This window comes from Zootoca vivipara, chromosome 7 (genome assembly GCF_963506605.1).
Source record: "Zootoca vivipara chromosome 7, rZooViv1.1, whole genome shotgun sequence".
NCBI classification, from domain to species: Eukaryota; Metazoa; Chordata; class Lepidosauria; order Squamata; family Lacertidae; genus Zootoca; species Zootoca vivipara.
The window spans coordinates 9,582,972-9,608,352 of record NC_083282.1 but is presented as its reverse complement, the minus strand read 5'-3'; the positions used below and the strand labels follow the sequence as shown (position 1 = coordinate 9,608,352).

The 25,381-nt window shown below is 47.0% G+C and overlaps 1 protein-coding gene across 1 annotated transcript in view; it reads right to left on the bottom strand.

Annotated features, from left to right (window-relative positions):
* NOS1AP (nitric oxide synthase 1 adaptor protein) overlaps nucleotides 1–24,845 on the bottom strand; it is a 49,619-nt gene extending 24,774 nt beyond the window's left edge. The window contains exons 1-2 of the mRNA XM_035123416.2: nucleotides 24,581–24,845; nucleotides 5,981–6,052 (exon numbers count right to left, since the gene is read on the bottom strand). Of these exons, the coding sequence (XP_034979307.2) occupies nucleotides 5,981–6,052; nucleotides 24,581–24,703 (195 nt within the window). The 5' untranslated portion in view covers nucleotides 24,704–24,845. The remainder of the gene's footprint in view (nucleotides 1–5,980; nucleotides 6,053–24,580) is intronic.
* Between the last annotated feature and the right edge of the window lie 536 nt (nucleotides 24,846–25,381).

Below are 25,381 nucleotides of genomic sequence, written 5' to 3'. Positions count from 1 at the left end.
ATAGGCCTGGTGCCAATATCATATCATAGAATCAGGAAGATCCTGTTTTCAAAAGGTCACATGTGACAGAATTCGTCAGATTAATGCACACTGCTTCCACCTCTCAAGAGTTTACATAAGCAAAACCAACTCGTACACACATTCAGGGCGGTTACATAATATTCATATAAAATTCGGGCCAGGGAGAGTTTTATTAGGACCAACCAAACATGTCACAAAACGGTGGGAACCTTTTTGTCCTCCAGAAGAGGCAAGAGTTGGAAGGGGAGTAAAGAAAAATAAACAGGAAAAAGGTAGAAAAGTATGCTTGGGATCCTATTCAGCTATTCAGGATCCTGCTAAATATTTAAATCCTTGAATCCAGCGGTCCAAATGCACGGAACAACAAGATCTTCCCATCTAACATCCTCCAGGCTTCAAAGCCCTTGGGAGTTCAAAAGGGGGAAAATTTACCAAGGTATGAGGTGCAACAGACAAAAGAAAAAACGGGCCGCTCAGGAATAAACTATGCCATTCCTAGAGACCTTTCCCCAAGATCAGTTTTCACTGAGTGGGTGGGTAATCTTCCATCCTCTTTACTGAACACTTTTGGGATGCGAAACCATGAGAATCTCTCCACAGAGAATGCATCTATTAGGACGGTGGCTTGTGGAGAACAGCCGAAGTGCCCATGGGGTCTCATATCTAACCTAGGTTTCTGCAGCTTAAAAAGGCCACCACAAAAGCAAGGCAATACAGATTTCCCTGGCCCGTTTCTGATTTCTTTTTTCCTCGTGAGAAACGTGGGTAGCCATTTTTTTAAAAGGTAGAAGACCCCTGACAGTTAGGTCCAGTCGCAGACGACTCTGGGGTTGCGGCGCTCATCTCGCTTTACAGGCCGAGGGAGCCGGCGTTTGTCCGCAGACAGTTTTTCCAGGTCATGTGGCCAGTATCATGACTAAGCCGCTTCTGGCGGAACCAGAGTAGCGCACGGCAACGCCGTTTACCTTCCCGCTGGAGAGGTACCTATTTATCTACTTCCACTTTTGACATGCTTTCAAACTGCTAGGTTGGCCGAAGCTGGGACAGAGCAACGGGAGCTCACCCTGTTGCGGGGATTCAAACCGCCGACCTTCTGATTGGCAAGCCCAAGAGGCTCAGGCGTTTAGACCACAGCGCCACCCGCGTCCTGGGTAGCCGATTACTCCATCGCTTTAGGCACATGGTCGGATCTTTGCCAGTCTTACTTACCCACCTGGGATTGCAGAGCAGAGAGGCTGGCAAAGTAACTCTAGGGCTGGCAGAACCATTTGTTCTTGCCAGGAATTTTTTTTTGGGGGGGGGCAGGGGGACAAACTGCTCACCATCTTCCCATATTTCCCAAGGAGAAGGTCCCTCATCAGTTCTAGACACATGCGCCCCCAAAGAAAGAAAAGGAAAAAGTTCATTGGAAGCATGAGGAGAGCGCAGGAATGTGCTGCCAGCAATAATTCATTTGACGTGCCATCTGGCCACGCACCAAGTGCGCCTTTGAAATCACTGTTCAGTGCAAGTGAAAACACATGAAGGGCTCCTCCATGTGATCAGGAACCCTGGGCTTCTCCTTATGGGAAGACAGACATTTATACAGTTATTCTCAATCACACAAACTCGCATGTTGCTGTCACATTTAGCTCTTTGAGATGGGTCCGATTCTTCTTCTTTTTTTAAAAGCATTGTAATCTGAAATTTGTAGTTGTGTAGGATTATACGAACTGAATTGTATGGTTTGCAATAATGACCAAGAATTATACGTGGAAATTATACGTTAAACTTTAAATTAAAAAAGAGAGAGAGGGAGAGAAGCTAGACTAAAAGTCACATTGGCATAAGCGAACTTGATTTCCCAACACTGTCCCCCCCCCCCATGATTCTTTCTTATTTAAAATTACAATTTGACAAACACAAACAAACAAATGAACGCAAAAATAAACATTTGCAATGAACTCTGTTTTGATAGAATATGGGGGCGTTCTGCTAATTAAACTCTAGTTGGTCTGGAAAATATATTAAAACTCAGCACATTCTATCCAGTCTCTTGCCTCCAGATTAGGAAAGGCCCAAGGTGAAGAATGACCACATGCAACAGCAATTCCAGGCATTCCTGACAAATGCCAGAGGCTACCACACTCCTCTGCAAGGGGGCTGCACTTCCTCACCGTCCATGGGAGGAGAGAGAAACAAGAAGCGGCCGGGAAGGGGGGGTGGCATATCAGACAGCAAATCCATGGAAGGAGACATTGGGAAGGGCTCCAACCATCACCTGACCCCCCCCCCCCCCCGGGAAAGAAGCGCCACCAGAACCCAGGCTTTCTTCCTTAGATCTTTCCGCAAAGGCTGTCCTGAATGGCCCTGGCAGAGCAAACTCTTGTGCTGCAGCCACGAAGGGCTCCTCCTCCTCCTCCTTCTTCTTCTTCCCTCTTCCTCTTCCTCTTCTTCATTTTTTGGTATTTCAGATTAAAGTTTTACAATCACATACCCAACATACAACATTAAGACAAGATTCCAGAGAATCTCCAGGACCTCCCTCCTCCCCTTTTGTGGGTCCTATTGTTAATCATTTCCTCCTGCATCTTTTATGATAATCCAAATCTTTTACATCTCCATTCTATCCAAAATTCACCATTTAACTACAAGTGTCATTCCAATCCTACCAACAATTTTAGCTGTTTACAATGGTTCTTAAGATACTGTAAATTATAACACACACACACACCCAATTCCTTATGAACATTTTGGTCTTCCTGGTTTGTGATTCTTCTGGTCATTTTTGGCATTTCGGCATAATCCATCATCTTGATCTGCCATTCTTCTCTGGTAGGGACTTTATTTTCCTTCCATCTCTGGGCCACGGAGGGCTCCTCTTGGTTCCCTCCGCCCCACAATTTCTTCCGCTTGTCATTTTTGCTCTGGGGCTTTCCCCATGGAAACCCGCTCTTTAAAGCTCCATCGGAGCCAACAACAATCCGCTCGAAACACAACTTGATGTTTGCTCCGATGGAGCGCTAAAGAGCGGGTTTGCATGGGGAAAGCTCGGGGTAACAGCAGCAGCTGTGGCAGAGAGACAGCAGCATTGCTCAGACAGGGAGCTTTTAAGCATGGAGTTGTGCCTGGCAAGAGCAGGGAAAAGGTAGGCGGCTGCGGCTTCCAAAATGAGCAGCAGCAATTGGCCGGCCGGCCTTCCTTCTGCGTTTACGAAGGTCACCGTCCAACCGCTGTGTCTCTGTCCTGCCTAGGTGGTTTCTCCAAGAGAGCCCGACGGAGGGAACAGGGTGCTGCAGAAATTCCTGGCAGCCATGGGATGGGGGTGCGGCAAGGGATGCTGCAGGAGCTAATGTGCTGAAGTCTGCCCTGCTCTTCTCTATAGGATATACATTGGGGAATTCAACCCTCTCTTTAAAGAGTAAGTCTCAAAAATTCATGAAAATGCTAGCGTCGCTTACACACACACACCCCGCTGACCATAATAAGGGTCAGTTGATAAAACACTAATAAAAATCCCACCAATCACGACAACATCAACTGGTCCTAACATAAGCACACCTGTCCATTAAAATCCCAAGCATCTATATTGACCTAGGGCAGGCATAGGCAACCTTGGCTCTCCAGATGTTTTGGAACTACAACTCCCATGATCCCTGATCACTGGCCCTGTTAGCTATGGATCATGGGAGTTGTAGTTCCAAAACATCTGAGGAGCCAAGGTTGCCTATGCCTGACCTAGGGCTTTGACACACTCCCCCCCCCCCCCGCAACGAGGTCCTATTCTGGATTTTAAACACTTCTTAGCTAAGTGCTTGGAAGTTGTACTCCTTGCCAGGGTTTCTCTCGTTCTTCGGCTTCAATACAAGGCAGCTGCTGCCCCATCACACCTTTGCCTGGGTTATGTTGGCCTTGCAGTTCTAAGTTCCCGGAAAAGCTAGACTGCCCCCCCCTCTTCCAAGACGTCTGGCAGGCAGCTCCCTCCCTCCCTGTCTGCTGAGCTTGAGATGGAATCCAGAGCGACAGATTAAGGCTGGAATCTGAGGAATTCCCATTACTCTGCTCCCCCCCTTCATTAGCACACGGCTGAGCAGGGATAGGGGAACAGAGGTTGAAGACCTCGGGGACGTGCCTACTGGCCAAGAATTTCCTGTTCCAATAACAGTCTTGTGCTCATCGCTGCGCAGAAACGGAGAGCAGCGAAGAAGCGCTGGTCCTCCTGGGGCAAATTCAACAGCTTCTTGAACACTGGGAGCCATCTAGGCTCTCCCACTGTGACAGGAGGCTCCCGACAGGGTGAAGAAGCACCAAAGAAAGGAAAGCATCTTCTCCCATTAGCTTCTCTCTTAAAGACACCCTGAAGAGAGAGACCAAAGCCACACACCTTCTGCTGGATCCTCCTCCCCTTCCCCACCAGACCCAGCAGGCGAATGGGCTCTCCTGCTTGGCAAGAGGGCCAGAAGCAGGGCAGCCCACACTCGCCTCTCCCTCTCTAGCTGCCCACCCACAGGCTCAGAACGGATCCCTCTTGTCTGCTCTCCTGCCAGAACCCTTGGGAAGGTATTCTGTTTCCATCTCCCTGCAGACACCCCAGGGATAACCAGAGCCCTTCCTTGCCTGTAGAAGGTAAAGGGACCCCTGACCATTAGGTGCAGTCGCGGATGACTCTGGGGTTGCGGTGCTCATCTCGCTTTATTGGCCGAGGGAGCCAGCGTACAGCTTCCGGGTCTTGTGGCCAGCATGACTAAGTCGCTTCTGGCAAACCAAAGCAGCGCACGGAAACGCCTTTTACCTTCCCGCTGTAGCGGTACCTATTTATCTACTTGCACTGGTGTGCTTTCGAACTGCTAGGTTGGCAGGAGCTGGGACCGAGCAACGGGAGCTCACCCCGTCGCGGGGATTTGAACCGCCGACCTTCTGATCCGCAAGCCCTAGGTTCTGTTGTTTAACCCACAGTGCCACCCGCGCCCCACTCCTTGCCTGTACAAAGGGTCATTTGGGGATCCCCCTTGGCTTTCAGTAACCACTAGATTGGCTTCGGTCATGCAATCCAGTCCTGGGCCCAGCAGATCAGGAGAGGGGATTAAAAACCTCTGGGGGTGTTTGTGTGTGTGTTGCGGGTAGCATAACATGGCTGCTTCTGTGCAAATGAATGAATGTTTTTTTTAAAAAAAAAACCAGTGGCAAATGTATGATTCCCCACTTTATCATTATGCAATTATATTTGCAAGTTGAGGACTTAGCTTCACTTCCAGCACCACAGTTACTTGCTGGGCAAAGGAGAATTGAGTGTTCCAGTTTGCGAATGTTTTTTGGAAGCCAAATGTCGGCCGTGGCTTCCACAGCTTCTGATTGGCCAATCCTGCAGCCAATCGGAAGCCACGCCTTAGTTTTCGAACGGATTAAGTTTGACGACCAAGGTACCACTGTATTCAAAGTTTCTAGAATGAGCTTATCGATGAAATCCACTGTACTCCATGTTATCAGCTAATATAGAATCCAAAAACATTCAGTGAGGAGGCAGAGGGAGGTAGGGCAGGCAAACTAATTGTTGCCATGGGCCAAGAGTAACTAGAGCCCTCAGGCCAGAAATGATTAGCACACAGGTGAGGGTGCAACTGAACTGAACCCGCAATTTTTCTTCTGCAGCTGCCTTCCTGGGTTGAATTTTACATCGCAAGCTCTCTGGGGCAGGGACACTTCCTCCTGCTGTTGTTATTACTTCCTAAAGAACTAGGCGCACTGGTAGTGCTATGAAAATTCATATTGCTAAAATTATTATGAGCAGAAACAGAGCATGAGCCACTGCCGTTGCGGAAGGGACCATGTTTACCAGCACCAGCTTACAAGGGGCTTAATAAGGATCGCGACATTCGCGCGTTACCTCTCCCGACCATCTAGAATTAGGATATCTCTCTCTCGTTCACATGAATCTTGTTCGGATACAGCAGACATCTATAAGCGTGCTGGAATCACTTACCCTAATGCGTCTCATGGCTGTGACAATCTCCACCCTGCTGTTTGGCCGGGGTACATCTAGGCTGCCAATATACTAGAAGGAAAAGAGAGAAGAGTTAGGCAACAAAAAGGCAAGAGTCAAACTTTCCTTCATGGCTTCACTTTGCTTCTGTTCTGTATGCATCAAGGGGGCCTTGTTGGGCTGGGGGTGTCTTTACCCTGCGTTAGGGACACGGGTGGTGCTGTGGTCTAAACCACTGAGTCTCTTCAGCTTGCCGATTGGAAGGTTGGCGGTTTGATTCCCCACGACGGGGTGAGCGCCCGTTGCTCTGTCCCAGCTCCTGCCAACCTAGCAGTTCGAAAGCACACCAGTGCAAGTAGATAAATAGGTACCGCTGCGGCGGGAAGGTAAACAGCGTTTCTGGGCACTCTGGTTTCCATCACGTGTTCCATTGTGCCAGAAGTGGTTTAGTCCTGCTGGCCATATGGTCCAGAAAGCTGTCTGTGGACAAACGCCGGCTCCCTCGACTGAAAGCGAGATGAGCGCCGCAACCCCATAGTCGCCTTTGACTGGACTTAACTGTCCAGGGGTCCTTTACCTTTTTTTAGGGGGTTCATGCCTTGGCTAGAGACCAAGTAGGAGCAGCTTAAGAATTCCAATCAGTCTTAATGTGGTTTGAGAAAGAACATATCAAACAGGAGTATCGTATAATGAGGCATGGCATACATATATGTTTTGTATTGAAAATCCAGCTCTGGAAACAGGATGAGCGTCCTATAAACAGGAGTGTGAGCACAGTCCAAGGAAAGTTATGCACGATCTCAATGGTGCAGCTGATTTTAGACTTTGGGCTTAATGGTCTTCTGTGTGTGGGGTGTGTGTCCCTTTTGATGGCTCTGTGAGTAAGGCTTCAGTAGCACACAATTAATGTATCTCTTTTCTGCTCCACTGCCGTTCCATGCTTTACAACTCGATTTGGTCTGTGACCGTTTAATAAAATTTGATTTGATTTGATTTGATGCTTTACAACTGCTTCTACTTGTCTGGCATTTCGGAACAAAAATAATAATAAATAAATTTGCCAACCCTGATAAGAACAAACACTTTTGAGTAAGTGCAGCTTTGCATTTAATCTCACTGAAATCACAGCATCTTTACGATTACAGGGAAACAAATGGAGCTTGCTTCTGCCTGCCCTGATGCCAAACACGCTTGCTTGGGATTAAGCACACTGCTGCCGAAAGGGATATTATCTTTAAAACTTTTTTTTAAAAAAAACACACACACAATAAAACAAGCATTTTATTATGCCTCTCTGGCTGTCTCTTGGCTCTAAGATTTTTGGAGGTGGGTGGGAGGGGGAACAGAAAGAAAGCTGCAGGGACCAGCACAAGCCCTGTGGGGTGGCAGCGCTCATCTCGCTTTCAGGCCGAGGAAGCCGGCGTTTGTCCGCAGACAAGTTTTCCAGGTCATGTGGCCAGCAGAACTAAACCGCTTCCGGCGCAACGGGACACTGTGACGGAAACCAGAGCGCACGGAAACACCGTTTACCTTCCTGCTGCAGCGGTACCTATTTATCTACTTGAACTTGTGTGCTTTCGAACTGCTAGGTCAGTGTTTCTCAACCAGTGTGCCTCCAGATGTTTTGGGACTACAACTCCCATCATCCCTAGCTAGCAAGACCAGTGGTCAGGAATGATGGGAGTTGTAGTCCCAAAACATCTGGAGGCACACTGGTTGAGAAACACTGCGCTAGGTTGGCAGGAGCTGGGACACAGCAATGGGAAATCACCCCGTCGCGGGGATTCGAACCGCCGACCTTCCGATCAGCAAGCCCAAGAGGCTCCGTGGTTTAGACCACAGTGCCACCCGCGTCCCTTCATAGGGAGAATGTAAGTGTGGTGAAAAAAGGGCTCTAGGTTCACAGGGAGGCCATTTCCCTAAGCATTATATCTTGAGCAGAGGTCACAAGGCCTGCAGCTTTCGGACACATTCTTCCTCACTCAGGTCCTTTGGCTGAAAGACCACTCAGACCACTCACTGTGATAAAAACAGTCCCCCCTCCACCATCTGCCTGTAAGGATTTGGGAGACAGATAAAGCACAGCGAATCCCATGCCAGAATTTTCTGGAAAACTCTTCCAGAGACAGAACCACTTTGCCAAATTGCTCTCTGCAAGTCAAAATCTTGCAAGTGGGATTATCTCAATAAGCAAACACCCCCCCCCCCCGGCAGTAAATGGTTGACCGCCTTTGACAGGACTAACGTTCAAACTAGAGGAGGAAAGCCTGGGTTTGAAAATAGGTATTAACCATGTTTTGAATTTGAAGTTTTAAGCGTGTAGCTTTTGTTGATTTTCCTTTTTTATAATACTAAGCAAAGGGTGGCATTCAAATACAGTATGTTATTGTACAAGTGGAATTACTTTTACTTGCATAATGGGACTTGCCATTGTTCTGAGGTAGAATCCTAGAATCCTAGAGTTGGAAGAGACCACAAGGGCCATCCAGTCCAACCCCCTGCCAAGCAGGAAACACCATCAAAGCACTCCTGACAGATGGCTGTCAAGCCTCCGCTTAAAGACCTCCAAAGAAGGAGACTCCACCACACTCCTTGGCAGCAAATTCCACTGTCGAACAGCTCTTCCTAATGTTTAGGTGGAATCTTCTTTCTTGTAGCTTGAATCCATTGCTCCGGGTCTGCTTCTCTGGAGCAGCAGAAAGCAACCTTTCACCCTCTTCTATATGGCATCCTTTTATATATTTGAACATGGCTATCATATCACCCCAACCCCTCCCCCCCAGTACATGTGGGGATGGCAAAGGGGGCACATGGAGAGGGGGGGGAAGTCTTGTTGCACAAACAGAAATTGTTCTGCTTGCACCATTCTTTAGCTGAATGCTTCCCCAAGATGCAACCACTGGCCAACTTCAGAGCTATGTTGGTTGGGGGCTAGGAGAGGAGGATGCCAAGAACTATGAAAGATATTATCTGAACTTGGTTTTAGCATACAGAACCAGGTGACAAAGAGGGCTGTAATTTGGTTTGCCTATCTGACGTCTTCGCAAACTTCAGAAACTCTATGGTTTTGATGATTTTGGCAGTTCACAGAGGGCAAACGAGGCTTAGTCTTCAGATGGGATGGGCATTCTCATTCTTTCAACGCTACAATGCCAGCAAAATGCACAACATTTAATTCCTCTGAGCAGGCGTGAGACTTTCTACTACGGGGCGGTATTTCATCAAAGCTATCCCACTGGGAGGAGGGGGTGTTCTGTTTTTAGGATCTGATTGATTTGAATGTTTTGGGTATTTTTGAAATCATTTTTATTTGATTTTTTTACAAAATATCAATTTATAACAAAACCAAATACATATCCATATAGAGAGATTTCTCTGACTCCCAAGACTCCCTCCTGTTGTCAGTGTTTTCAATGGCATATTATTTCAGAATCTATATTTTGTATCTATCCATATTATCCATAGGATTTCTTGCATTACAAGTGAGATTAAAATCCTGCTAATCAGGATGGATTTGATTTAAATCAAATCGATTTAAACCACAATTTAAATCAGTAAGACATGATTTAAATCATCCTTTTACAGAAAGACTCATTCTTGCTGGTATACTCTTAATATTTACAACCAGATGAAGGTTTCATTTTTGGAATAATAAATTTTCAGAGTAGTTTTTACAGCTATATCAAAAATTACTGATTTGGTTATACTATTAGAAATAAACAGATAATTATGAAATTATTGTGAGGTTTAATAAGTTAACTGTTTACATATGGACAACTTTTCTGCTGTACTTTATTGGAAGGAGAAAAATAATCATTTCCTTAATAACAATTTAAACAATTTATTTAACTAAAGCAATAGCGTTATAGCATATGTATCCATGTTTGTTAACTGATGTGGTTAAAGTTTTTTTAAAAACAACAACAACAACAAACAACTTAGACTGAGTTTTAGTACACATGAATTATTATTTATATTTATCTCAAACAAACAGGGAGGTCTTCTTTTTGGGGAAGGGGCTGGAATGAATGGCATGTAAATATTGTGAACAATGTGCAAAGGCCCGTAATAAAATATTGAAGCACCATTCCACTTGCAGGACATCCTTAGCTGAGCTTTCAAAGGGGGGAAAGGGATGTGTAAACCCAGCTAGTTTATATCCAGATGGCTTCGTTTTACTGCAAAGGCTCTCTTTTTTTTACTAATCAAGTACCCCCTATTAATTTTCTAGATATCTTCTGGGAAAGCCAGCATAGTTCTATTCAGAATACAGGAAGGTCTGCTTCTCACACACACAAAGGCTTCCGACTTTCTGGCCCCACACCTCACAAAAATATAACCCTGTTAGTCAAACCATTTGCCTTTAATTGCAAACTTTCTGTGCACATTTCCATTTGCCTTAGTTTAAAAACAGTTATCTCTCTCTCTACCTCCCTTATGGCTGTTGTATACCTGTCTTTTTCTCTCCCAGAGATCTAATAGCAGTTTCAAGTGTTTATTGGAGTGGTTTAGATTAGGGGTAGGAAAGGGTTTATGTCCCACCACTTGTGCCAACTTTGTTTCCCCAAGTGATGTTAAACAGCTGAGCTTCAGGTGGTGCTTTGAAAACAAAAGCAAAACCCAAAACACCAGTGATCCTGATCCTCGAACAGATATTCCATGTGAGGTGAAGTGTGGCTCTGGTAGGGAAGATAAAAGTCCCTACCAGAGAAGAATGGCAGATTAAATTGATGGATTATGCCGAAATGGCAAAAATGGCCGGAAGGATCAGAAATCCCCTACAGCACCTGGTTCTCACCTGGACCACAGAGCTTGTTTTCTGCTCACTAACCGTACCCCCAACAGGTGAATGGGGGAAAGTGTCACTGACAGCATTAAGATAAATTCAACAGTGTAAACAAGCTTTCATGGATGCAATAACGGAAGACTAAATGGTATAGTTTTATAAAATACAGTGGACCCTCCGGATACACACTTAATTCGTTCCAAGTGTCCGTTCACACCCCGAAAATATAGGCGCGCGCACATGGCGCAATTGAGTGCTCCTGCGCATGCACGCACGGCGAAACCTGGAAGTATACACTTCTGGGTTTGCCGTGGCCATAACCCAAAGATTTCGTATCCAGAGGGATATTTAAGTAGAGGTACGACTGTATGCAGGGATTTATGATACGTAAAATGAACCATTTACCAAGTCCCAGGAAAGGATAAACAGCAAGAGAAGTCACATTGTAAGACATCAGATTGGGGCTATATACCAGGAAAAACTATTTGCTCAGCAAAATCGTAGCATCCCCTCTCATGGAGGTTAAGTTTTGGGGATTAGTTTGGAGTTCAAGATATGTTGCAGTTGCAGGAATTTCTACTATCTAAGTTACCCACACTGTGGTTAAACCACTGAGCCTAGGGCTTGCTGATCAGAAGGTCGGCGGTTCGAATCCCTGTGACGGGGTGAGCTCCCATTGCTTGGTCCCAGCTCCTGCCAACCTAGCAGTTCGAAAGCACGTCAAAATGCAAGTAGATAAATAGGAACCGCTACAGCGGGAAGGTAAACGGCGTTTCCATGTGCTGCTCTGGTTTGCCAGAAGCGGCTTTGTCATGCTGGCCACATGACCTGGAAGCTATACGCCGGCTCCCTCGGCCAATAATGCGAGATGAGCGCGCAACCCCAGAGTCGGCCACGACTGGACCTAATGGTCAGGGGTCCCTTTACCTTTAAAATGAACCATTTACCAAGTCCCAGGAAAGGATAAACAGCAAGAGAAGTCACATTGTAAGACATCAGATTGGGGCTATATACCAGGAAAAACTATTTGCTCAGCAAAATCGTAGCGTCCCCTCTCATGGAGGTTAAGTTTTGGGGATTAGTTTGGAGTAGTTCAAGATATGTTGCAGTTGCAGGAATTTCTACTATCTAAGTTACCCATTACCTTTAAAATCCTCATATCTCTTCACCAGATGCCATGGATCTTGTCTTTGGGTGAGAGATTGAAACTGAGACACAATTTCAGTCAGGGATGTCAGGAGATTCCAGGGAAAAGGGATTGGGAACTGCTATGGTTCGCCTGTGCTCAGAAGGGAAACAGCTGCCTCTTTCCATCCCCATTCAGAGTAAACTCACTGAAATGAGTTGGGTTACGTTACTACAACTCTAAGTGCCTAAGCAAATTGGGCAGAGAGGACCAAAATGGAAGAGATGCCCGGCCTCAGTAAGCTCAAGACATCATTAGCACTAGAGCTGATCCCCTTGGATGAAAAGCTTTTAATCAGCTAAAAAGGTCCCTGATTAAATCAGGCAGCAGAATTCTAATGCACATATATTGAATGTGTTGTTTTTAATGCAAATGCAGCCAAAAAGTGCAGATGGCAAGCACCATTCTAAAACGTGGGACGAGAGATTTTGGGTATAATATACAACTTACAGCATGGGAGAAGTTATGAAATTGGGATTCACAGCATGTTACATGCGGAAAGAGAATTATATGAAAATTATGTACCGCTGGTATTTAACTCCCAGTAAATTAGCAAAAATGTATAAAACAGGGTCAAATGTATGCTGGAAAAGTAAGGAAAAAGAAGGCACCTTTTATCGTATATGGTGGAAATGTAAGGAAGTAAAAGAATTTTGGGAAATGATATATAATGAGTTGAAAAAAGGTTTAAAATAACTTTTTCTAACCCCCCCCCCCCAAAGCCTTTCATTTCAGAATCCTAGGTCTCAAAATCCCAAGGGAGCAGAAAAGACTATTTATGTATGTGACCACGGCTGCGCAAATGTTATTGGCCCAGAGATGGAAAGAAGATAAAAGTCCCTACCAGAGAAGAATGGCAGATCAAGTTGACGGACTATGCCGAAATGGCAAAAATGACGGGAAGAATCAGAAACCGGGAAGCCCAAAATTGTAATAAGGAATGGGGAATTTTTTAAAATTTATCTTAAAAACCATTGCAAACAGCTGAAACCGTTAGTAAGATTGGAATGACACTTGTTGTTTAATGGTGAATTATGGACATAATGGAGATTTGGATTATCATAAAAGATGCAGGAGGAAATGATTAACAATAGGACCCACAAAGGGAAGGAGGGAAGTCCAGGAGATTCCTTGGAATCTTGTCTTTATGTTGTATGTTGGGTATGTGAATGTAAAACTTCAATCTGAAAACCAACCAACCGAATGAATGAATGAATGAATGAATGAATAAAGGAATAAACCCTGCCTCCCACAGCGCAGAAAGCTGCCTTATTATGAATCAGGCCATGGCTTCACCTGACTCAGTATTTCCTGCTCTGACTGGCAGCAACTCTTCTGTTCACCAGGCAGCTGGAGATGTCAGGGTGTCCACTTCATGCAAAAGAGGTGGTCTGTGTGTTTCTGTTTTTACGTTGTATACCACCTGTGGTCCTCAGATGAAGGACAGTACACTGGTACCTCTGGTTCCGGACAGGATCCGTTCTGGAGCTCTGGTTGGATCCCGAGGTTTTCACAACCGGAGGTGCCTGTCCCGCGCATGTGCGCGGCACGGTAGAGCACTTCTGCACATGTGCGCGGGGTTGAAACCCGGAAAAGTACTTCCAAGTTTGCCGGGTGCTTATCCCGAAAGATACGTAACTAGAGGTGCTCGTAAGTAGAGGTACCACTGTATAGAAAATAGCTAGATAAGACTGCTTTCTCTTAAGACTCTCTTGCACCATTGAGGCATTACTTTCCTACTGGAAACAGAATTAAAACGGGGTTCTTAATGTAGTGTCCAAAGTAACTGCTGGAAATGTAATACTTCTCAAGCAAATCCAATACCTATATTCTGGCACTGTCCAGTAATCAAGATTTTTCGGACTACAGTCAATAACTTTTACCAACGAAATGACTAAATACTTATTACCGCAGGGATACCATTAGGCAATTTGAAACATATAACATGAGAGGTAGATCTGAAAGTTGTGTTCAATTTATTATTCCTGGGGGTGGGGTGGGACTCTGTGCTTGTCTTGGGAGAAAAGCACAAACTCCATTGATCTCAGAATGGTTTGAAATAACCTGGGGCATACTAGTTATGCATTTAATGTATTACAAAAGATCAAGTAAGCAGGATGCTTAGAATGATAAGATGTTATTTCCTGGACACGGAATGATAACTTTCAAGAAGAAGATATCCCTACGGGGCTTTTGCTCTGCTGTCAAAATGTGTGTGCATGCATTTAATTTATTAATTTAATATGTATTAATTCAATTTAATAGTTATGTGCTGCATCTATCATCTATCTAGTTACATGTTTTTCTGTCCATCTATATAAAAAAAGGTAAAGGACCCCTGACAGTTAAGTCCAGTTGCAGATGACTCTGGGGTTGCGGCGCTCATCTCACTTTACAGGCCGAGGGAGCCGGCATTTGTCCGCAATTTTTCCGGGTCATGTGGCCAGCAGGACTAAGCCGCTTCTGGCGCAACGGAACACCGAAACCAGAGCAGCTCATGGAAACGCCATTTACCTTCCCGCCGGAGCGGTACCTATTTATCTACTTGCACTGGCGTGCTTTCGAACTGCTAGGTTGGCAAAAGCTGGGGCCGAGCAACGGGAGCTCACCCCATCGCAGGGATTCAAACCCCCGGCCTTCTGACTGGCAAGCCCAAGAGGCTCAGTGGTTTAGACCACAGCGCCACCCGTGTCCCTGTCCATCTATATATCTATCAGTAAAATAAAGAACTGGCAAAAGCTCCCCTACATTGGTGATACCATTGCTGGATGAGAAAGACTCAGAATTAATGAATTCTAATTTCTTTGTCTCTCTCTCTCTCTCCTTATCCCAAACTCTCCAGGTTGGGTGTCCGTCTGCCTGCTCCTCCATATAGGAAGGAAGGACTCATTCATGAATGGGAGCCCATTTACCCTGTGGCACTGAGCAAGCCAGCTCTCTTTCCATGGTTTCTGAATCACACAAGCCGAGGTGATGTGGTCAAGATGTGGAGCAGATGCACATGACCGAAGGGGACATCAAAAAAAGGAACAGTAGGGTGTACAATCGGAAAGATGCGGGAACAGAAGCCAGCCAGCTAAGAGGAAGCCTCAAGGGACCGTCTGATTCATGCGATGACTCCGCCTAGCTTTTCAGGAAGTGCACCTTCTGCCTACTCCGAGTAGGCTTGCTAAGATGTATAAGACTGAATCAGATAAGTGCTGGAGATGCAAAGAGGTGGAGGGAATGTTCTTTCATATGTGGTGGACACGTAAAAGGGTAAAAGAGTATTAGGAAATGATCTGTAATGAATTGAAAAAAATGTTTAAAGTACTCCCCCCAAAAAAATCTAGAGTCCTTTCTGTTGGGGATAATTCAGACAGAAATTCCCAGGTGTCAAAGAAGGTTACTTATGTATGCCACTACTGGGGCCTATGTTTTGTTAGCCCCAAAATGGAAAACGAGCATGGCCCCTAACCAAAGAAGAATGGCAACTTAAGTTGACTGAATATGCATAGCTTGCAGACTTAAATTTATAGAATAAGAGAAGAAGAACATGCGTTTAGAGAATATTGGAAAAGGTTTGTTGAATATATGGGAAGTAACTGTGTACAGCTGAAAACGCTGGCAGTATTGAGATAAATTCAACAGTGTAAACAAGTTTCGATGGATGCAATAATGGAATACTGAATGGTATAGTTTTTGTAAAAAAAAATGCAGGGATTTTTGATATGTAAAATGAACCATTAAGAAATCAAGGAACGCATGCTGTGTGTTAGGCTAAGCAACAAAGCTATCCCTTCTCTTCACTCCTTTTCTTTCCCATATAAGCAACACGTAAGCAAGGTGGCGCTGTGGTTAAACCACTGAGCCTAGGGCTTGCTGATCAGAAGGTCGGCGGTTCGAATCCCTGTGATGGGGTGAGCTCCCGTTGCTTGGTCCCAGCTCCTGCCAACCTAGCAGTTTGAAAGCACGTCAAAATGCAAGTAGATAAATAGGAACCGCTACAGCGGGAAGGTAAACGGTGTTTCCATGTGCTGCTCTGGTTTGCCAGAAGCGGCTTTGTCATGCTGGCCACATGACCTGGAAGCTATACGCCGCCTCCCTCGGCCAATAATGCGAGATGAGCGCACAACCCCAGAGTCGGTCACGACTGGACCTAATGGTCAGGGGTCCCTTTACCTTTACCTAAGCAGGTAATGTAGCCCCGGCAAAGAGTGTTTCAGAGACATTGCCCACCTGTTAAACCCCTTTAATATGGGAAGAGAATCCTGACCGACAAAAAAACCCTGAGGGAGCAGAAAAGACTATTTATGTATGCGACCACAGCTGCACGGATGTTATTGGCCCAGAGATGGAAAGAAGATAAAAGTCCCGATCAGAGAAGAGAGGCAGATCAAGTTAATGGATTGTGCCGAAATGGGGGAAATTCATAATTTATCTTAAAGACCATTGTAAAGAGTTAAAATCATTAGTAGGGTTGGAATATGACTTGTAGTTTAATGGTGAATTTTGGATACAAGGGAGAGATAAAAGATTTGGATTATTATAAAAGATGCAGGAGGAAATGATTAACAATAGGACCCACAAAGGGGAGCAGTCCAGGAGATTCTTCGGAATCTTGTTTTTTATGTTGTATGTTGGATATGTGGTTGTAAAATTGTAATCTGAAAAACCGAATATATAAACGTAATGAAACATTAAGCATTAAAAAAAACCTACGCTATACAGGGCTGCCTTCAGATGTCTCCTAAAGGCTGTATCTTATCTCCTTGACTCACGGGTCACATATCTCCAGACCCTCCAACATTTCACCAATGAAAATTGAGACGTCCTAAGGAAAAGCAGGACATTCCAGGATCAAACCAGAAACCGGGATGGCTTCTGTAAATCTGGGACTGTCCCTGGAAAATAGAGACACTTGGAGTGTCTGTACTGGGCCCTTGTAGTCCACTTTCACCCTCTCCCGCACTTGCTTGGGGAGAAAAGGGTTTCATGGTTGGGGGGAATCTTTCCCCCATCCTTTCACAGCGTTTCCAAGCCCCTGTGACCACCTATGTCTAAACCACCCCAGTAACTTCTCCTTTCTGTAAAACTTTCTCAAGGCAGACGATTTCACAACCTCCTGGGGAGCCAGTTCCGGTGCTGAATGAACTCACCTTTCAGGTTCCTAGTACTTAATTCAAAATCGTACTCCCTGCAATTTGAAAAACAGGAATGCTTTTCAATTATAGTCCCAGATGCAAATTAGCACCAGTATTGCACTGAGTACCCGAAGGGACAGACTGGGAGGTATTTGGGTCCAGTGCTAAACACCCTGAAAGAGGCAAGGAGGCGCACAAGGGAATTGTCGTCACCCTAATCTTATCTTATCTCCATCTCAACCAAAGCAGGCTCCTTGAACTCTCTCCTTGCCAGCCACTAACTGCTGTGCCAACACCCTAAATTGCCTACTCTTTAACTTTTGGAATATCTTGATCAGGGCTCCTGCATGGAGAAAAGGCACATGCATAGGGGGGGGGGGACAGTTATGGGATGGAATGGCTGAGAAAATAACAAGGCAACACCACACAATGTTTAACCATCTTTCTTTAACTGTACCTAAACACATACATGTCCAAACAGTTCATCGTCTCACACGCAAACTTCAATCTGAGTAGACCTGTTACCCAGAATTACAATTCGCTCAGAGGAGCTGGATGGCTCACAGTCCAGTCCTATAAAGAGTTAGTGTGCTTCAGCGCAATGATTCCACTGGGTTTAAAGGTAACCCTGGCCATTAGGTCCAGTCGTGACTGACTCTGGGGTTGCGCGATCACCTCGCATTATTGGCCGAGGGAGCCGGCGTACATCTTCCAGGTCATGTGGCCAGCATGACAAAGCTGCTTCTGGCAAACCAGAGCAGCACATGGAAATGCCGTTTACCTTCCCGCTGTAGCGGTTCCTATTTATCTACTTGCATTTTGACGTGCTTTCGAACTGCTAGGTTGGCAGGAGCTGGGACCGAGCAACGGGAGCTCACGCCGCCGCAGGGATTCGAACCGCCAACCTTCTGATCAGCAAGCCCTAGGCTCTGCGGTTTAACCCACAGCGCCACCTGGGTCCCTTCCACTGGGTTTAGTTGTGTCCAACTCTTCACGTGAATAGGTTTTGGGTTTTTTGTTTCTTAAAAGAGGCACTATGTCTTAAGAGCTAGGTAAGAATTCAGCCCTGCAGTAGCAATGATGGGAAAAACATCATCTGCTGAATTTCTGCCTGTCCTAAGAGTGTTGCTTCCAAAAAATTCTCATAATTATTATTTACAAATCTTATTAGAGAATAGTCTTTAAATATCTGATGTGCATAGTTCATGCTCAGTAATATTTTACTTCAGTAGTTGATATCTGACAGTAAATTTGCACTGTTGTTTCATATTCCCACCATGGCTCCTTTCATAGGTTTTTTTTAAAAAAGGTAAAGGACCCCTGGACGGTTATGTCCAGTCAAAGGCGACTGTGGGATTGCGGCGCTCATCTCGCTTTCAGGCGGAGGGAGCCAGCGTTTGTCCACAGACAGCTTTCCGGGTCATGTGGCCGGCAGGACTAAACCGCTTCTGGCGCAGTGGAACACCGTGACGGAAACCAGAGCACACGGAAACGCCATTCACCTTCCCGCCGCAGTGGTACCTATTTAACTACTTGCGCTGGCGTGCTTTCAAACTGGTAGGTTGGCAGGAGCTGGGACAGTGCAACGGGAGCTCACCCCGTTGCGAGGATTTGAACCGCCGACCTTCTGATCGGCAAGCCCAAGACGCTCAGTGGTTTAGACCACAGCGCATTGCTAAAGCACCAACGAAGGTTATCAGAAGGATGCAGAAAGAGTACTCAAACATTTCTGGGAAAATCCACCATTTGGAAACATCGGCCTTGGTCCCATATAGCTGAAGGAGCATCTCCACCCCCATCATTCTGCCCGGACACTGAGGTCCAGTGCCAAGGGCTTTCTGGCGGTTCCCTTGCTGCGAGAAGCCAAGTTACAGGGAACCAGGCAGAGGGCCTTCTCGGTAGTGGCACCCGCCCTGTGGAACGCCCTCCCACCAGATGTCAAAGAGAAAAACAACTACCAGACTTTTAGAAGACATCTGAAGGCAGCCCTGTTTAGGGAAGCTTTTAATGTTTAATAGAATATTGTATTTTAATATTCTGTTGGAAGCCGCCCAGAGTGGCTGGAGAAACCCAGCCAGATGGGCGGGGTATAAATAATGAATTATATTATATATATTATATTGATGTCAGAGGAACCTTGTATATGAAGCTATGGAAATACTGAATGCTAAATATGTCAGTGAGGGTAATGTGTGTTACCGTGGAGAGGCGGAAGAGCTGGACCTGCCATTTCTGAGCCTTCCAAAGAAATTCAAAGACAAGCCCTGCAAATTCAGAAGATGGCCTAAAATGCCAGCATTTCCCACTAGATTTTAAAAAACAACAGCCCTGAGGCAACCCCACCGAGGGATAGCAGATCCCTAAAGCACATTGGCACTGCCCATCTTAAGAGTTGCAAAAACCCTTAAAAGACCATTTACACTTTACATTTTTCAGTACAGCTCAGCATCTCCAGGCCACACACTTGACGTCATGCGGCCTGAGCATGAACGCGCGCACACACACACACACAGAGCAGAGCAACATCTCTGATGTTTCTTTTATGGTGTCCATCAACCAGACACTCATATCACCCAGAAAGCGCATGGACCTGGTCATGTTTTGCACCCACCACTGGCCTGCCCGCTTTATTCTATCAATGGGAAGCAATTTCTTAATTGATGGCTAGGTAAAGGTAAAGGGACCCCTGACCATTAGGTCCAGTCGTGACCGACTCTGGGGTTGTGGCGCTCATCTCGCATTATTGGCCGAGGGAGCCGGCGTACAGCTTCCAGGCTATGTGGCCAGCATGACAAAGCCGCTTCTGGCGAACCAGAGCAGCACACGGAAACGCCGTTTACCTTCCCGCTGTAGCGGTTTCTATTTATCTACTTGCACTTTGACGTGCTTTCGAACTGCTAGGTTGGCAGGAGCTGGGACCGAGCAACGGGAGCTCACCCCGTTGCAGGGATTCGAACCGCCGACCTTCTGATCGGCAAGCTCTAGGCTCTGTGGTTTAACCCACAGCACCACCTGCGTCCCAAAAATTTGAGGACAGCGCTAGTCCTCAAATAAGGCCAGCTGCTGGGACAACCATCTCCCAAGCTGACAAGAAGATTCAGCATTTCGGTGATCTTGATTCTATAGCAGGGCTTCTGTCCCCGGTCCGTCCGTTCCTCCCCCCCCCCAATATTTCACTCATTAAATTGGCAGGAAATAACTGCATGCTGGAATATCGCCCCAAAATTCATCACATGGCTTGAGCCACAAAAACCTTGCCAAATTGCAGTGCAAAACTCCTGTGATTTTCCAGGTTAACCACACTGCTAACTGATTTTTCCTCCCCGGAAGCAATTTAACATGGAAATGAGTGCTAAACTCCCACTAGATTTCTAGAAGTGGCTTTCATGTCATGTGTAAGATCGCATAAAACGTATTTTAAAAAACCAGGTAAGGAAACATCAGAAAAGTGTTGTCTGAATGCAGTCTAGTCAGAAGTGGGCCCCATTACAATTCCAAGCTCAGGAAACGATGCAACGAGATGCGTGGAACCAAATTCTGCTTGCCCCAAGGAAGGTGAGAGGCGCCGACCGAAGTAAACATGAAATACTGCTGCAATTGAGACATTACATTATGGAGAGCTGGGAAAAGTCAAAACCATTTTGTTGTTCCAGTGAAGTTAATTCTTTAACAATAATCAACATTTGAAAATCTGCCCAACTCTTACCGGTATTTTATTGATTGATTCATTCATTTTATTTCACCTTTTATCCAAGGCTCACAGGGCAGTTTACAATATAAAAACACAAATTTGCGTAACATAGTAGCAAACAAAAATAATACCGCACCCCTACAGTATTTAACTCTAACTACAAATCCATCATAAACAAAAATAAAAACCCTAGTCTGCCCACTCCTACATATATATCTATGTGATTCATTTGTGCTCAAGAAAGAGCTAAGTTCTTCCCTGGTTACCTAGGCAATTCTTATTTGTCCTAAGCAACCAGGAAAGTAACTATTTGCAAGCCTGCTAGTGCTTTAAAGTTCATCATAACCCATGTTGCCAGCTTACGGTAAAAAAAAAAAAAAGGAAGACAAGGCTCCGCGTAGCCAGAAGTGACTGGGTCACATGTGCAAATTCATGATGATAGCAGAGAGCAATAATGACATTCTGTAAGGTTTAAGTGGCATGTTCGTGAATTGCTTTGATGCACATGTAAAATGAATAAATTAATAAAACAGCGACGACATTCAGAACTAGTCAGGGCTGGGCGATGTCAGAACCCTGCCTCACAACTACAAAAAGAATGAACAGGGATTTGTGAACAGGTGGAAATGTGCCAAACCTGATGCTTTTTTTTTAAAAAAAAAGAAGAAAATAACCACTGCATGCAATTTAAGAGGGGGGGAAATGATTATGGGAGACAAACAGCAGTCTAGTGATTAGTGGGCAATAGAATACCTGTCCAAATGCATAATAAGGCATCGTTCATGAATATTACTTACTTCTATCCAACATGGAAATGTAGCACTAAGTTGGATAACACATAGGATGGAACATACATAAACATGAACGGACATCTGGATACCAAATGGACAAGATACAACTGGCGTGGACTTTTTTTTGGTGTTTGTGCAGGTTACCAAACTGCCAGAGTTTGTTTGCCGCAATAAGTCCGCCTAATTTATTTTATTTCATTTATTTAATGGAACTTGCATGCTGCTTTGCAAAACCCAAAAGACTTTCCAAAGCAGATCCCCAATATTCCCTCCCGGGACGCTTGAATTTCCTCTTACTTGCCCATTTTGTTCCGCTCCTACACTTACTCACATGGGTAAGTTGTCTCCATACTGAGCCCCACACCAGATGGCCTGCTGCTATACGATACTCATCCATGACTCCAACCTATTCCCCCACTCCCCTCCTTGGCACAGCTAAGATGCAATGCCTGCTTCTGTCTTCCGTTCCTTCCTGCCCTTGCTTGCCTTATGATAAGGCAGAATTCAGCGGCCAGTGGAGCTTGGACGGTTTGAGCATATTACACCGATCCTGGTCCGACAGCACTGGCTACCAATTAGTTTCCGGGCCCAATTCCAAGTGCTGGTTTTGACCTATAAAGCCTGAAATGGCTCAGGACTGCAATACTCCAAGGACTGCCTCTTTCCATATGAACCTACCCGGACCCTGAGATCATCTTCTGAGGCCCTCCTTTGTGCGCCTCCTCCTTGAGAGGTCCAGAGGGTGGCAACACGAGAACGGGGCCTTCTCTGCAGTGGCTCCCCGTCTGAAATGCTCTCCCCAGGGAAGTTCGCCTGGCGCCTTCATTAGACACCTTTAGGCAGTAGGCAAATGTGTTCCTTTTTAAACAGGCCTTTGGTTGACCTAATTGACATCCTAAATGTAAAGGGGCCGCTGACCATCAGGTCCAGTCGTGTCCGACTCTAGGGTTGTGGCGCTCATCTCGCTCTATAGGCCGAGGGAGCCGGTGTTTGTCCGCAGACAGCTTCCAGGTCATGTGGCCAGCATGACAAAGCCGCTTCTGGCAAACCAGAGCAGCGCACGGAAACGCCGTTTACCTTCCCGCCGGAGCGGTCCCTATTTATCTACTTGCACTTTGATGTGCTTTCGAACTGCTAGGTGGGCAGGAGCTGGGACTGAACAACGGGAGCTCACCCCGTTGCAGGGATTCGAACCGCTGATCTTCTGATCAGCAAGCCCTAGACTCTGTGGTTTAACCCACAGCGCCACCTGGGTCCCTTATGACCTTTTAAAATGCCCTTTTAAAAAATGGGGGGGGGGGCTTTTGGGTGGTTGTTTTTTATTACGTATTTTGTGGTTTTATATCTGGATTTTATTCTGTGAACCGCCCAGAGAGCCCTGAGTATAGGGCGGTATATAAAATTAATAAATAATAATAATAATAAGGTCAGTTGCTGCATGCTTTAGAGGCGGAATGAGCAATTGGTTGTTGTCATTGTTTTTGTTGTCATTTAGGTTGTTGTCATTGTTTTAAGCAATGGCTGATCGGTACAGTATAACACAGTCTGGGTACATTATGAGGTTGTGCCAAAGAATGTGGCAGAGAGAAAGCCTTCTGGCTGAGGTGAAGGATGGAGCAGAAAGGGGGTTGCTGGGGGGGGGGAGGGACGCAAACACATTTTTAAAATGCAATTTCAATAGCTACTCATTTTATTGGATCCAGCCTCCTTTCTCTAGCACTATGTCACCCCTCCCTCTCTCGGCTCCGGTGGCACCTCACATTCCCCCCGCACCATCTCCCTGCCCCCAAAAAACCACACACACACACCCTTTCTCTCTATTGCACTGCTTTCTGTTTAAGCTGCTCGGGTGACAAGCTGAGCCTGGAAGACAACCCACCGAGGACTGGAAGGCAAAGCAAATTTCAACTTTGTCCTTCAACTCTTTGCCCTTTTAAGGGGAGGGGGGAAGCAAAAGCCCCTCGCGATGTTGCCCCTCGCGATGAAGGGGGCAGCGCCTGGAGGTGCCATGGCTAGGGTTGCCAGGCTCAATAGAGGACAGGACTTCTGTGCCTTTAATTGCCCTGCTCTCTTTTGAGTCTGGAAACCTTAAAGAGAAACCAGCAGACCCTTTGCTTGGAAATCAAACAAAGGGTCTGCTGGTTTCTCTTTAAGGTTTCCAGACTCAAAAGAGAGCAGGGCAATTAAAGGCGCAGAAGCCCTGTCCTCTATTGAGCCTGGCAACCCTAGCCATGGCAGGGCAGGTGGCACCAGCTACCTGAGATTCCCAGCAGCCTTTGCCCAGGGCCTCCCCTCCTGATTCAGAGCAAGCCAAGAGCGGAGAGGGCAAGTGGGTAAGCGCTGCCCTGTTTCTTTCCAGGCAGGGAGGGAAAGAAGAGGGCACACCTGTGTCTGCTTGGCAAACAAGAGACAAAGGGCACCTGCTCCCAAGCCGAGCCAAAGGAGCAAGGTGCCACTCCGGGACTCGGAGATCCCAGCAGGTTATTGCTATTAATAACCGTATTATAAAATGGTACAGTATTGTTCTATTGAGGCTATTATTGGAGATCCCAGCAAAGGCTACCAGGAAGGGGCGCCCAGGAAAGCCAGTTCGCTCAATGCCCACTCGGAGGCTGCCTCCCTGGGCTGGGGGCACAAGCAGGAGCCCTCCAAGCAGACTCGGAACCACCTCCTCACCTTGGCACGGGCGACCCTTGCGAGACAACAGGACCCCCGTCCAAAACTGCTCCAGGACCGCCAGAGCCGGGGCCCCCCTCCCACTTTCCTTCGACTCGAACCCGGGCTCGCCCCTACACTCCCTCCCCCCGTTGAAGCTGGGATCCAGATGCGAAGCGTGCGGAGGCAGCCAGCAAGGGTGCTTTCGAGCACGTGCAGAGTGCACAGCCTCATCCCAGGGAACAGAGCCAATTGCCCCACCAAGCACCGCTGGGAGAAACGCCTCCGCGCGCCTCGGAAGGGAGAGGCTTTCTTCTGCACGCGCTCGGGAGCCCTCTCGACCTCTAGTCCGTCCGCTGGGAGCCTACCTTGGCCTCGAAGGCGATGCCGTGCTGGAAGGCGTCGTCGTTGTGCAGCGGGACGCGCAGGTCGTGCCGGTCGTCCACCAGGCTGTAGCGGGTCTTGGCCGACGGGGAGGCCCCGACGGGCATCGCGGGGAAGGCGGCGGCGGCGGCGGCAAGGCGCCGGCACGCAGGCGGGCGATCGCGCTCCCCTTCCCTTGGCGCTCCCTTGGTCCGGCGGCGGCCCCTCGGCCTGAACCCGGGGAGGCGGGCCCCGTGCCGGCACCGCCCCGAGGAAGCTCCGCCGGGAAAGCGCACGCCGCCGCCGCCGCCGCCGCCGCCGCGCAGCTGCCGGGCATGCGCCGCCCGGGAAGGAGGAGCCGCGCGGCCGGCCGAAGCAGCCGCCGGGGCGGGAGCAGAGACGGCGCCGCCCGCGACACCCGCCCGCGCCGTCCTGGCCAAGGAGCCCCGTCGGACGCGCTTCCTATCTGTCCGGACGATCCTCTCTCTCCGTCCCGGGGGTCGGAAAAGCGATCACCCCCCCCCCTCCCGGCGGCTTCCGTGTAGCAGGAAAAGCCGTCGAGTCGGCGGCTCCGCTGCGAAGGGAGCAGCCGGGCGGTACGGGGGGGGGGGGCGCCCGCTTGAAACTGGGCTGGGAATTATAGCCTAAATTGTATAGAAATTTATTCATGTATGCGACTGCACCGGCAGGAATACTGCTTGCCCCCCAAATGGGAAGAAGTCCCAGCGAAGGAAGAATGGATAGAAAAACTTCTGGGATATACAGAAATGGCGAAACTTACCGGAAGAATAAGAAATCAGTGTTTA